At 48.2% G+C, this 12,979-nt stretch overlaps 2 protein-coding genes across 2 annotated transcripts in view; one reads left to right on the top strand and one right to left on the bottom strand.

The window, feature by feature from the left end:
• CAMK4 (calcium/calmodulin dependent protein kinase IV) overlaps positions 1-12,979 on the top strand; it is a 193,702-nt gene that overhangs the window by 26,347 nt on the left and 154,376 nt on the right. The gene's annotated exons all lie outside the window — the stretch shown is intronic.
• LOC101524407 (olfactory receptor 2L2-like) lies at positions 8,393-9,705 on the bottom strand. The gene has a single exon (XM_004586576.4). The coding sequence runs from the start codon at positions 9,467-9,469 to the stop codon at positions 8,525-8,527; it is 945 nt and encodes a 314-aa protein (XP_004586633.4). The 5' UTR covers positions 9,470-9,705; the 3' UTR covers positions 8,393-8,524.

The raw sequence follows: 12,979 nt of genomic DNA, 5'->3' as shown, positions 1-12,979 counted from the left end.
CCAGAGCTGGCTTCTCTGGTTTTTCCTTCCTCCCGCAGTTCCCTGGATGAGCCCAGGCTGCTCAGAGCTACTGTTAATGTCAGAAGCTGCTCCTCACATCCCATTCATTTCATTGGACGTCCAGATGGTCGGGTGCTTAGCCGAGGAAAAAGCCTCAAGGAAAAGGCAGGGTCTGTGACGTCTGCCTGCCAAGCTGCAGAGTCAGGGCACAGGGAGGCACGGGCCACGGTGGCCTTGTTCCAGCTGCGAGACTGTCCATGACCCTTCTCCCAACTTGTCCCCTACTCTGCCCATCTGCCCGGTTTCTTTGGTCATTGTCGCCTGTGGACTAACTCTGCATGTCTTTGCCCCACCTGATAATTCCCCTGCATTTTCCCGAGGATCACACAGGGACGGGGTAGTTCTGTGGCTCAGACAGAGGGATGTCCCACAGATTTGCATGGGAGGGTGGGGGACTGAGGAAGACTCCAGAAACACTCAGATCCCCAAACCCCAAGCCCGATCTTCGGAGGCAGGTGTGGGGTTGTCAGCAAGGGCCCTGTTGAGTCTTAACTCCCTCAGGGAGCCCCAGCGTGCCAGCATCCAGTAACCTGCTTGTGACTGGGTTACCGTGGCACAGCACAATCATGGAATCTTCACCTGCATCCCTGCTTCCTCCTGCCTCTTGTCCCTTTTCCGGTCTTCCCTGAGTTGAACAGAGAGCGTCACATGCCCTCTACCAGCTGTCTGGGAATGGAGAGAGGTCTGGCACCCTTTGGGTCCCTCGGGGACATCTCATGTGCTGTGACCTGTGCCCCAGGCACCCAGCAGACTGGAGATGGGTGGGCCCCCCGCCCTGTGGAGGGCCTGACCACACAGTCCTCCCCTCCCTGGCTGTCAGTCGGGCCTGGGCCCAGCAGACTGGAGAGGGGTGGCCCCCCGCCCTGTGGTGGGCCCAACCACACCGTCCTGCCCTCCGTGGCTGTCAGTCGGGACTGGACCCAGCTTTAAAGCAGCCCTGAAGGCGTGGCAGGAGAAGCGTCTTCCAGCAGCAGGGCCACATCCCCACTGAGCCATGGGCAGCTGTCTCCGTGGCTCTGCAGCCCACACTCCCAGCTTGGGGTCATGCGGGCCTGGTACTCTGGCCTCTTAAGGGACAGGCTAGTGAGCTGATGACCACATGACAGGAGTTGTACCCATCAGTGGCCTTGTTCCCCTGAAGACCATGAATTAAGCATTGTTTATCTATTTTGGTTTGTGTTGGAACATAATTTCCTAGCTTCTGTTTTTATGTTTTCACATCACTGTGCAAAGCCAACTCACACTGGGACCCAACTAGCAGGGGGCCGGGGACACTGTGCCCATCAGTGCTTCCTCAGCTGAGGAAGCCAAGCTGTCATGTCGCCTTCCTTTAGCTCTGGCTCTGGTGGGCAGGGTGCACAGCTCGTCCCACGCATGGCTGTGTTGGGTCCTGGTGTCCACCCTTGGGAGTGGAGCTCCCTGAGTCCCCCAGGGTCAGAGTTAGCATCTGGAAAGGTTAGGTCTTAGCCTGAGGCTTTGGAGTACGCAGACGATGGGGCTGGACCTCTGTGAATGTGTACTGTCCTCTGTTGTCCTCCCAGGGAGGACAGTATGTCCCCGTGATGGGAAGTCAGTTCTCGTCTAAGCCCCATTCATGAAAACCCTGGAGCTTGCAGGATATGGAGCCCAAGTGTGAGCCGCCCTGGCCCAACCTCTGCACACTGCCTGGCTTGCCTGGCCCATCAGAGTTAACACCCAGGGCACAACTGTCTCAGAGCTGGCACTCATCAACATTCCACTAGGCATTAGTTGTCAAAGGGCATGAATGGTCGGTTTCCTGCCTTGGGGATTGCCTTCTGCATTGCCTTGCCTTCCGCACCTGTTCTGGTTCTTCAGGGCAGGGCAGCTGTGGGCACTGCTTCCTGGTCAGTCGTGCTGGCCTCGGTGCCCTCCTAGCCGATGCATGCAGCAGTCTCCTTCTCCTGACGAGGGCTGGGGCTCCTTCCCAGCTCTAGGTCTGTGCGCCAAGTCTTATCTGAGTAGGAGGGATGGCTTTAGGCTGAGGGTGCGGGTCAGGGCTGGCACTGCTCAGACTGCTGCTAATTGCTGCCCCAAGGGGGTGTCCTGGCAGCATCTTGTCCCCAGACTTCAATTAACATGACTTGGTGTCCTTAGGTCTGAAGCTCCACAGTCGTTTTCCAAAGAGAAGTGGTGCTGTAGGCAGGGCCCTCTGTGACGGATGAGGGAACATTTCATCCCCTCACCCCAGCCTGGCACTCAGAGGCCCTGACACCATCAACCATGGGCTCCATGGGCAGCTGCCTGTGCAGTTAGTGCATGGTCGTGGAGTCCAAGGTTAAAATTATTTCAGCCACACTTCATTGTTCATGTAAGGCTTTTAGGGCGATGTGCATGTACCATAAGCTATATGTCCATGTAAGGCTTTCACAGGCCGCACACATGTGCCATGGGCTCTGTCCATGTAAGGCTTTCACAGGTCGCACACATGTGCCATGGGCTCTGTCTGCGTAAGGCTTTCACAGGCCACACACATGTGCCACGGGCTCTGTCTGCGTAAGGCTTTCACAGGCCACACACATGTGCCACGGGCTCTGTCTGCGTAAGGCTTTCTCAGGCTACCTGTGTATATCATAGCTCTGTTTGTGCTGCTCAATGTTCATAGAACAGTGCTGTGTCATAGGTGTGGTGGGTGGGCCTGTCACAGCCTTTCAGGGAGGCCCAGCAGCATCTGATTAAACATCCGACTCCAGCCTGATCCTACAGAAGCAGGAGAGCCACAGGATGAGCTGGTTGTCCAGTGATGTCCAGTGTGAGTGACCTGCTCCATGGAAGCAGAAGCAGGGGAAGGCTCTCAGCACCATGCTTCACACATGGTGTGTCATTTGTGTGTCTCCTGGACACATCTGTCTGTGCAGTCTATCATAGTGTGTTAGGTCCACACCTGTCCCCTGGGACACATGGCCATGACCTCAGGGAGGTGGACAGTCTATCAGTATGTTAGGTCCACGCCTGTCCCCTGGGACACATGGCCATGACCTCAAGGAGGTGGGCAGTCTGTCAGAGTGTGTTAGGTCCGCACATATCCCCTGGGACACATGGCCATGATCTCAAGGAGGTGGGCAGTCTGTCAGAGTGTGTTAGGTCCACACATATCCCCTGGGACACATGGCCATGACTTCAGGGAGGTGGGTAGTCTGTCAGAGTGTGTTAGGTCCATGCCTGTCTCCTGCGACACATGGCCATGACCTCTGAGGTGAGCACCACCACAGAGCAGCATCCAGGACCAGCACCTGGAGGTGTGTGTGCTTGTGCTCGTATGTTTCTGTGTTTTCACGGAGCAGGTTGAACGACTAAGGACTCCAATTGAAGAAACAGTGTGATTGTCAGGTTTCTGCCAGTGGAATCTCTCAGCTTTCCGGCTTTCTTGGAGGGGATTGGCCACCTCCTGGATCTGTGTTTTTGGGGATGCCTGTGTTATTCTCCCATCCACACTCCCACATGTTGTGCCTGCCGCTGAGAGGCTGCTCACGCCCTCCTCTGCCTCTGTGTACCCATAGGTCCCCACATGGAGCTGTTCACGGCATGGAGGTGTCTGCCTGCTCCATGGGAGGCCCACCCTCTGCCTCTATAGGTGCCTGGGAGCATGGTTCCCACTCCCCCCACCATATTTTGGGACCTTGGCTCAGAGGGCTGAGCTTGGGGCAGCCTGTCCCTTTCTGCCCTGACACACATGAGGTGTCGGCTCCATCCCTCACTTGGAGGTGTTGGGTGTGCTGCGTGTGTGTCCAGTGTACAGCTTTAGCTTTTTTTTTTTTTTTTTTTTTTTGATTTCTCCATCTGTGTGTGTTTGGGTATGAGCTGCTCCCGGTGTTCCCCAACAGTCCTAGATACAGGAGAGCATAGCAGTGGCCATGGCGGACAGCAGGGCTGGAAAAGTGGGGAGGGGTCCTGCTGCACCTTGTATCCGACCAGCAGATGGTCCTGAGCTGACTGCCCCTGGTGGATACTGCACGCCTCCCCTCCCCACGCCCCTTCCCTCCTCGCCAAACCTCTTCACTCTCCAGCTCTCCCCTCATGATCCCCTTCAGACAGCATCACACACTTCCTCAGAATTCCATTGTCCTGGAGTTCCCCAGTTGAACTGTTTCCCCTTGAAAGCATGATTCTTTTGTGAAGAGATGCCCTTCTGGCCATCGAGGGTCCTAACCCGATACGGGTCCAAGTATGAACTGAGCACCTCCCTGGGGAACAGCTGAGTAACTGAGGAGGACTGCACAGAGCCGAGGGAGTGGCTGAGGAGGACTGCACAGAGCTGAGCCTGTGATTCTGTGGCATATGTGTGAAACACAACTGTTTGCAAAAATTGTCAGATTAAATATGCATGTGAAAAAGAACCTGTCTTTTGGCAAATCTCCTTAATAGAATTCTTTGCTTACTCACTGCTCCTCCCTTAGGTCTCCTGCCACCCAGATGCCCCTTTCCACTGCCACCCTTGGAGTGCTCAAGTCCTACAGCCCCTGGTAGCCTCCCTGAAGCGACCCGAGAAGCTAAGAGTTTATTTTTATTTTCCAGTAAAATGGCAGTTTCAGAGGAGATGCTCAGGGTGCCTCATTGACTCAGAGTCCCAAAATAGAACTCATTTTTCTAAAAATCACAAGGGGTATTTTTAAATATTGTTGCTATAGTTTGACACTTTGTGTCAAATTCTTTAAATTTTAAACATTAGAAAAGATCAATGGAATGGAAAAGAGAAGTCAGTCAAGCTTTTGCTACACGAAGTCAAAAGACTCATAAACATAGAATCAGACAGTGATGAGGAAAGACCACTGTAAACAGCAGACACGGCAAGACTCAGGGAAGAACACTGTGAAAAGTTGTCCCTGAAGGCCTAGGTGACCACAGAAACGGGTGGATTCTTAGACACACAACCCATGTGACGAGTCCTGAAGAACGATCAATAGTAAAAGACTCATAATGCGGGAAGGGCACTGGATCTGCAGAATGCTCCTCATAAAGGGAAAACTGTACTTTGTTGCTGAATTCTATGCAACATTTAAAGAGAAGTTAATACTAATTCATGCAACATCTTCCCCAAAAATGAAGGACACTTTCATACTTGTTTCATAAGGGTAACATTGCCTCGACCAAGAAAAAAGGAAAGAAGCCGCAGGCCAATATTTTACAAATATCTTTAATGAAATCTTAGCCTATCAAATTCAGCAGAACATGAGAGGGATCATTCAGCATGATCAAATGAGATTCACTGTGGTAGCATGGGTTCAGTGTGCAAAGATCTATAAATGTGACACTCAGTACTAACCACCTATGGGTGAAGAGACAAGCTAGAGAATGAGAGAAAATATTTGTAGCCACACAACTAATGTGGAATCAACAACCAAAACATGTAGGAATTCAGATCACTCAAGGCTTAGCAAAAAAATAATGGTTCTGTATGGACATTTCTCAAAAGATGGACAAATGACCAAGGACATAGAAAGTACCCAAGGTCGTTAGTTGTCATAGAAGCAAACATTGAATCCATGATGTGGTATTATCTTATATCTATTGTTTTTTTTTAATTTATTTTTATTACTAAGTCAGATATACAGAGAGGAGGAGAGACAGAGAGGAAGATCTTCCGTCCGATAATTCACTCCCCAAGTGAGCCGCAACGGGCCGGTGCGCGCTGATCCAAAGCCGGGAACCTGGAACCTCTTCCGGGTCTCCCACGAGGGTGCAGGGTCCCAAGGCTTTGGGCTGTCCTCGACTGCTTTCCCAGGCCACAAGCAGGAAGCTGGATGGGAAGTGGAGCTGCCGGGATTAGAACTGGCGCCCATATGGGATCCTGGCGGGTTCAAGGCGAGGACTTTTAGCTGCTAGACCACGGCGCCGGGCCCTATCGTTTTTTTGTATTCTATTGGCTAGGATTTTGTTGAGAATCTTAGCGTCAACGTTCATCAGGGAGATCGGTCTGTAGTTTTCCTTCTCTGTTAATTCTCTATTCGGTTTGGGGATTAAGGTGATATTGGCTTCATAGAATGAGTTTGGAAGAGTTGCTTCCTTTTCTATTGTTTTGAAGAGCTTGTAAAGGATTGGGGTTAGCTCTGGTTGGAATGTTTTGTAGAATTCTGCGGTAAAACCATCTGGGCCTGGGCTTTTCTTTGTTGGGAGCTCTTTAATCACTGATTCTATCTCTGATTCGGTAATGGGTTTATTCAGGTCTTCTGTTGCTTCTGGGGTGAGTTTTGGTAAGTGGTGGGAGTCTAGGAATCTTTCCATTTCCAAGTGGTTATCGGATTTGTTGGCGTATAGTTCTTTGTAATAATTTCTAATTATTTCCTTAATGGTAGTAGTGTCTGTTGTTATGTTGCCTTTTTCATCTTTGATGCTGCTAATTCTTGCACCTATCATTTTTAAAAGGTGAAATTTAAGAAGTGTTGGACAGGATGTAGAAAAAGGAACTTTGCTCACTGTTAATAGAGTGTGAATTGGTAAAGCCCTTGTGGGAAATGGTTTGGAGGTTCCTCAAGTCATTAGAAAGCAGAACTGGCCTGTGACCCAGCAGTTCCACTGTGGGCATATGTCAGAGGGGCATGGGATCAGTATGTTAAAGTGGTGTCTACACGCCCATATTCAATCCAGCTTTGTTCACTGCAGTCGAGATATAGAATTATCCATTATTAGTCATCAATAAATGAATGGGCAAAGAAAATTTTTTTATATATATATATATATGAAATTCATATGCTTTTAATGAAAAGGACACACACAGAGTGAAAAATGATACAGACCTACCAAGGAAAAAAGACCTACTGCATGTGACAGCATAGATGAATGTAGATTGTGTCAAGTGACACAAGCCAGTTCACACAGATGCAAACACCACGTGGTCTCAGACATCTGTGGAACCAAAAGAAATTGAACTCGTAGAAGCAGAGGGAGAGTGGTGGCAGCCCGAGGCAATAGGAAGTTAGGGAATGTTAGACAAGGGGTAGGAAATGTCCATTAACTAGGAGAAATCACTTTGAGGTATCTGTTATGCATTGTGATGACTACAGTTAGTGAACACGTTGTATTCTAGAAAATTACTAGAAAAATAATTGATATGAGAAAATGTATGTCAACTGTCTTGATGTAGCTGTTCTAAAATTACATATATTTCAAAAAATGTTGTATGTTATAGATGCATATGCATTTTATTTCCCAATTAGAGTATGTTTTTAACTCCTAAAACCAAATTTTTGCATTTCCATAATAAAATCTCCAAGTGAGTGACTGATATATTAGAAGGGAAGATATTAAAAGTCAAATATTCTTTTTAAATATTTTGTATTCACCAAAGATATAGTTTTCTTTCTGTTGCTTCATTCACTCGTGAAAACCACAGGCAACTTGTCTAAATATTCCTTCTATCTTTTTATAATATTTAATTTCTTCAACATATACAGAACGTATCAACATTTTTGAACCGTATGAAATACATTCTGCTTTAAAATTACATGCTGTTACAAATCTTTAAATAATTCATATTTTAAATAAATCTTGAGGTTTTTTTCCTTTTTTACGACCATACCTACTGCATTTCATGTGCTCAAACTGTCACAAATGTAGAGAAAAGTTTATTTTGCACCGTTTTTGAAAACAGCCAACACTTGTTAACTCCTCTAGCCCATTCTGCAGTGACATTTGAGAGGGACCAGGACGCTTCATGACTGATTTTATGTTGCTAAACTAGTCCCAAGAAGTCCTTGGTCAACAGACTATCAGTGGCTCCCATTCGTTGATTTATGTGAAAGCCCTGAAATGTTCCTGTGAGGTTCCTGCACCCCAATCACAGATCCTAATTCTGTAGAACGCAGACTAACATGGAACTGGGGTTTCAGCCAAAACCACAATTGAGCAGCTGAGGGGAGAGCCACTGTTTGGACCACAAGTAACTGTGCAGCTGAGCGAAGAGCATTTGAAACATTTGAGAGGGACCAGGAAGCTTCATGACTGATAATTGTTTTGCTAAGCTAGTCTGAAGAAGTCCTTGGTCAGTAGGCCACTGTTTGGAAACAGACACAGACTGAAGGTCCAGAGAAGGGAGCAGTCCTCCGGGGTGGGGGGTTAGGTTGCTCACAGTATTGCTGTTCTGGGAGTCTGGGCGTGCTCCATGGCATCATCTGGGCCCTGGCCAGCGTGCTGAGCTCTGAGGGTGCAGGCACTGCCTGGCGTCTTCCTCATGAGGGCAACATGTGTCGGCCAAGTGTTGAAGAACATGTGGCCATGACATGGGAACAACTGGGAGGACTACCAGGCAAGTCCCTGTTCCTCACCACTTAAGACAGCTGGACAGTAATCCCAGTGTGGAGGGAGACATGAGTTTACACAGATTTTCTGCAAGTGAACAGAAGAAGGTGCAGCCCGGTAAAGTTGACAGTTCCAGGGCCTCGCAGATGTTCTTGTTTAACTGAGAAGTGTTTGCTGCTGTGTGTGTTTTCCTTTAGCAGACAGTGGACTTTCAGCTCTTAGTGTAGCACACACACTTCCCCATCAACTTTTTTAATGCAGCAAAAACATCCTTGTTCCTGAAACTGTAGGCAAGGGGGTTCAGGAGAGGAGTCAGGACTGTTCCAAACAGAAAGAGTCCCTGATTCAGCTTTGGGGTCTTGGCAGAGCCGGGCCTCATGTAGATGAACATTCCTGGACCAAAATAGAGACTCACCACACAGAGGTGGGAGGAGCAGGTAGCCAGAGCTTTGCTCCTGCCTTCAGGGGAGTTCATCTTTAGGACAGCCAGGAAGATGAGAACATAGGAGGACAGGATGAGAAGCAGGGGCAGCAGGAGAACGAGGATGCTGGTTACCACCACCGCCTTCTCATAGACCGAGATGTCCTCACAGACAATTCTGAGTACAGCCATGACCTCACAGAAGAAGTGGGGGATCTCCCTGGGGCTGCAGATGTGGAAGTGTAGGGTGAAAGCCGTGTGGCCCAGCGAAGTGAGTGCCCCCCCAGTCCATGACACAGCAGCCATCTGCAAGCAAACCCTGGGACTGATGATGGTGGGGTACCGGAGGGGCTCACAGATGGCCACATAGCGGTCAAAGCACATGAGAGTGATGAGGATGCATTCTGCGATGGCCACGGTCAGGGAGAAGAAGATCTGGGTCCCACAGGCCACAAACGAGATGTCCCGCCGGCCTGAGAAGAAGTTGGTGGCCATCTTGGGGACGATGCTGGATGTCAAGGACAGGTCCATGAGGGACAGCTGGCTGAGCAGGAAGTACATGGGTGTGTGCAGCTGGGCGTCCAGCCAGATGAGCAGGATGAGGAGGATGTTGCCTGTGAGGGCAGCCATGTAGACCAGGAGGATGAGGGTGACCACGGCCGTGATGTGCCTGAGCTCCGGGAAGAAACCCAGTAGGACGAAATCAGTGGCTGCTGTCTGGTTCATGCTGCCCATGGCTCTCTGTAGTCACCACTGAAATGGAGGGTCTATTAAAAAATGTCAGTGTGAAGCATTAGTTTTTTTTTAAGTTTGTTAAAGACCAATATTGTGACTGAATGAAGTGTATTCCTGTGTGGCTGCTTGAGTCAGTCCTGAGCATTTTTTTCTGATTTTCTTGGCCATTTGTTATTTCCGTTAGAAATCTGGATGTACCTGTTAGGGCACATCCCAGTAGTTTCCCATTGCTCTGCAAAAGCGTTCTGCGACTCTGTTAGTACAAGGTTTAAGGAACGATTACGAACACTGCCAACGTAACTTACAGAGGATTTCTATAATTGTGCTGCTGTACTAGAAATGTCTTCATTGTGGGGAAGACTAGTCACCATGTCTGTGCCAAACAAGGCTATCTAAGGTTTTTAACCTAATCGGTCCATTTTGATATCCAGGAATTCATTCATCCTCCAAGAGTACTTCAAAAAGTTTGCTTAAAATTGACTCAAAGTGTGACTAGTTTATGCAAAATAGATGTCCGCCAACTGATGACCAGGTAAGGTGTGGTGTGGTGTGTATACACCATGGAATACTACCCAACCAAGGAAAGAATACGCTCCTGCTTTTTGAAACAAAATGGGCATAGCTGGAAACTGCTGTGCTCAGTGAGTGAAGCCAGTCCCCCAAGACCCCACCTGTGCTTAACAGAGGAGAACACAGCCCTGTCCTTCCCTGGGACTCCTACGACTTCATCACAAACACCCAAGATACATGGTAGAAGGACAGCTGGAAACCAAACGTGACCATAAATATAGTCCGCCAAATTCTAAAGAAGAAAAACAAATTTATTTTAACAATGTATGTTTATAAACAGTATTACTATAAGATTAATGTGAAGTAATATTAACCTAGGATGTTTAAAACATTGGCTCAACTCCTTAGGACAAATTAAAGAGGAAGAAATATGTTCTGTCAGTTTTGTAAAACTGATCAAATTAATCACCAAACATAATTTTAAAGCAACCTCGTAAAACCAATAGTGGAATAAAACACTCCAGTTGACTCTTCCATTATCTCCTTGGCAATCTGTGCACTCACATCTTCATGAAATCATTGCAAAGAGACTTTCTAAATAATTGGACTGCATGCCAGGCTGGTGTCTGGGCAGCATCATTGTCAGGCTGGTGCCCAGGCAGCATCATTCAAAGAAGGCCCAGATCCTGTTCTCATAAAAGTGCTAAAAGCTTCCACTGACTCCCCTACCCTCTCCGATGAGTGAAAGTGGAGCTCCAGTGGGTTCCTGGCACTTTTCTGGTGCTGTTTGGTTTCCTCCCACACACATGATTTAATCTGCTCGTGAAAACTATCAGAATCCAGGATCTGCTGTCCCTGCATAGCCACAGAGACTCAGTAAGTTTCCATGAATCTCCATCAGACTCCTGCTGTCTGGCACTGCTGGGTATCTGCCAGTCTCCCACCCAAAGAGCCGGCTTTCACGTGAGCGTTCTGAGGTCATCACTGTCAAGTTGAGGGATCATACTAATCATGGTCCACAGTCTGTGTGTTTATGGGTACTTGAGACACTTGATGAGTTTGGAGGAGTTTGAATTTAAAAAAAGTGATGTCACAGAAGCAAAGAATGGAACCATGGTTTGGGAAGGACAGGGGAGCAGAAGGCTTAGGGAGAGGCTGGTCAGGGTGCAATGTGACCACATTATGGGAGAAATGAGTTCTAGGGTTGTACACCTCTACAGAACCCAGCAGGGAGACTGTAGTTATTCATTGACTGTTTATTGTCAAGCAGTTTGAAGAGAGGAGTCTTGAGTGCCCCATCACAGCACGCAGCAGTTACCTGGATTTCATCATTGCATTATGGATATCTGCATTGAATTATTGTACTGGGCCCCATAATATGCCTTTTAATATATAAAATATACGTATTTAGCACACAGATATGTGTAATTGTGTATCCACGTTAGAAACTCAATTCTCATGACCTGGTTTTTCAGCATTCATCTTACTCTCTTCTGCTTGGTAGAGAGAGATGGTATGGCCAGTGAACGGTTTGTGCCGGACCTGGAGTTGTTCACTGGTGAGGCCCTGGGATTTGAGAATGGTCAGGTCTTCCTGGGAGGGACCCAGACCCATGGTCTAACTAACTGCATCCTCACATGGCTTCCCAGCCAGACCTCCCTGCCAGTTCGGGCGCCGCTGCCCATGACCTGTTGGTAGCCTGAGACTTGGCCCAGTTCTCATGTTAGAAACTGTCATGGGCTGTGTGGGAAGCTGAGTTTCATCCTCACTTGCAGTTGTAGGTGTTCGCCTCTCATCCTCTGCACGGCCAGGCACATGTGCTGGAAGAAAGTCTGCAGGCCGTGTCCGCCCCTCCTTTCAGGGCTGCAGGGCTGCCTGGCCAACAGACACTCCTTAAAGTGAAATCCACAACACTGAGATCAATTCAGTAAACTTTAGTCCTTCAGACTGAGGGTAGTGTTTGGTTGGAACGAGACTTTCTATTTTAACTAAAGAGTTCTATTTTAACTAAAGGCAGTGGTTACTTTGCCCTGTGGCTTCCGAGCACTTTGCAGTGCTGTTTATTAGCAGTGACACACAGCTTGGCCTGATGACCCAGATAATAGCAGCCCTGCTCCTGGGCAGCTACCTTTACCAAGACCGAACCTGCTGTCAGCTACTGACAACTGATGAACAGCATAGGACATGCGTGTTCACAAACCAGAAACCTTGGGGCCTCCCCTCTCTAAACGCTTACCGTTTTGTGTGTGAAAGTGCAGAGTCTTCAGAGTTCCCTTTGCCCGTGTCTGCTTGTAACGGGGAGAAATTGAACTATCACGGGGGAGACGGACAGTGCAGAAGCCCTTGAGGGATCCCAAAGCCCCAGGCCCCTGAGCACCATGGCTGGGGAGGTGGCTGGTCAGCCAGCTCCCAGCTCAACCCTGCAGCTCCTCATTACGGCTGGTGGTTCCTTGTCCTGGAGGGATCCTCTCTCTGGGACGTAATTAGGGCTTTTCAAAGCAGCCACCAGCCACATTCCCCAAGGTTTGCTTTTGGTTAATTTTTGGTCAATACTGCTATCATTTTCCAAGGGCCCAATTAGACTTTGCGTTCCTTTTTTGAAATCCCTGATCTCAACCAACAAGTTCCTAACGTTTTCTTTCTAGTGTCTTGCTTGTATTCCCTGGACCACTAACTCCTCTCTAAATTATGAATTTTCTTTTCTTTTCTTAGATTAATTCTTCCCTTATTTCAAGGCCAGAGCAAAGTCTTGCAGCCTTATTTGTGATTTACACAGAAATACCGAGGGTTTTCTCAGTTATTACCTCCTTCTCTGTGTGTCTCTCTGCTTCTCACACCCATGTGTACTGTTGCTGATTTGTTCCCACTCTTCAGGTTGGCAGTGGCTAAGGAAACCCAGAGTTGTGTTCTATCCTCTTTTTGTCTCTCTTTCATGGTAGATAGCTATGCTTATCAAGTGTCTATTTAATGTTAGTAACATAGTTGTCAGCAAAATCGACA

This window comes from Ochotona princeps, chromosome 19, assembly GCF_030435755.1.
Source record: "Ochotona princeps isolate mOchPri1 chromosome 19, mOchPri1.hap1, whole genome shotgun sequence".
Classification (NCBI taxonomy): Eukaryota; Metazoa; Chordata; class Mammalia; order Lagomorpha; family Ochotonidae; genus Ochotona; species Ochotona princeps.
This window is presented reverse-complemented; position numbering and strand designations above follow the sequence as displayed.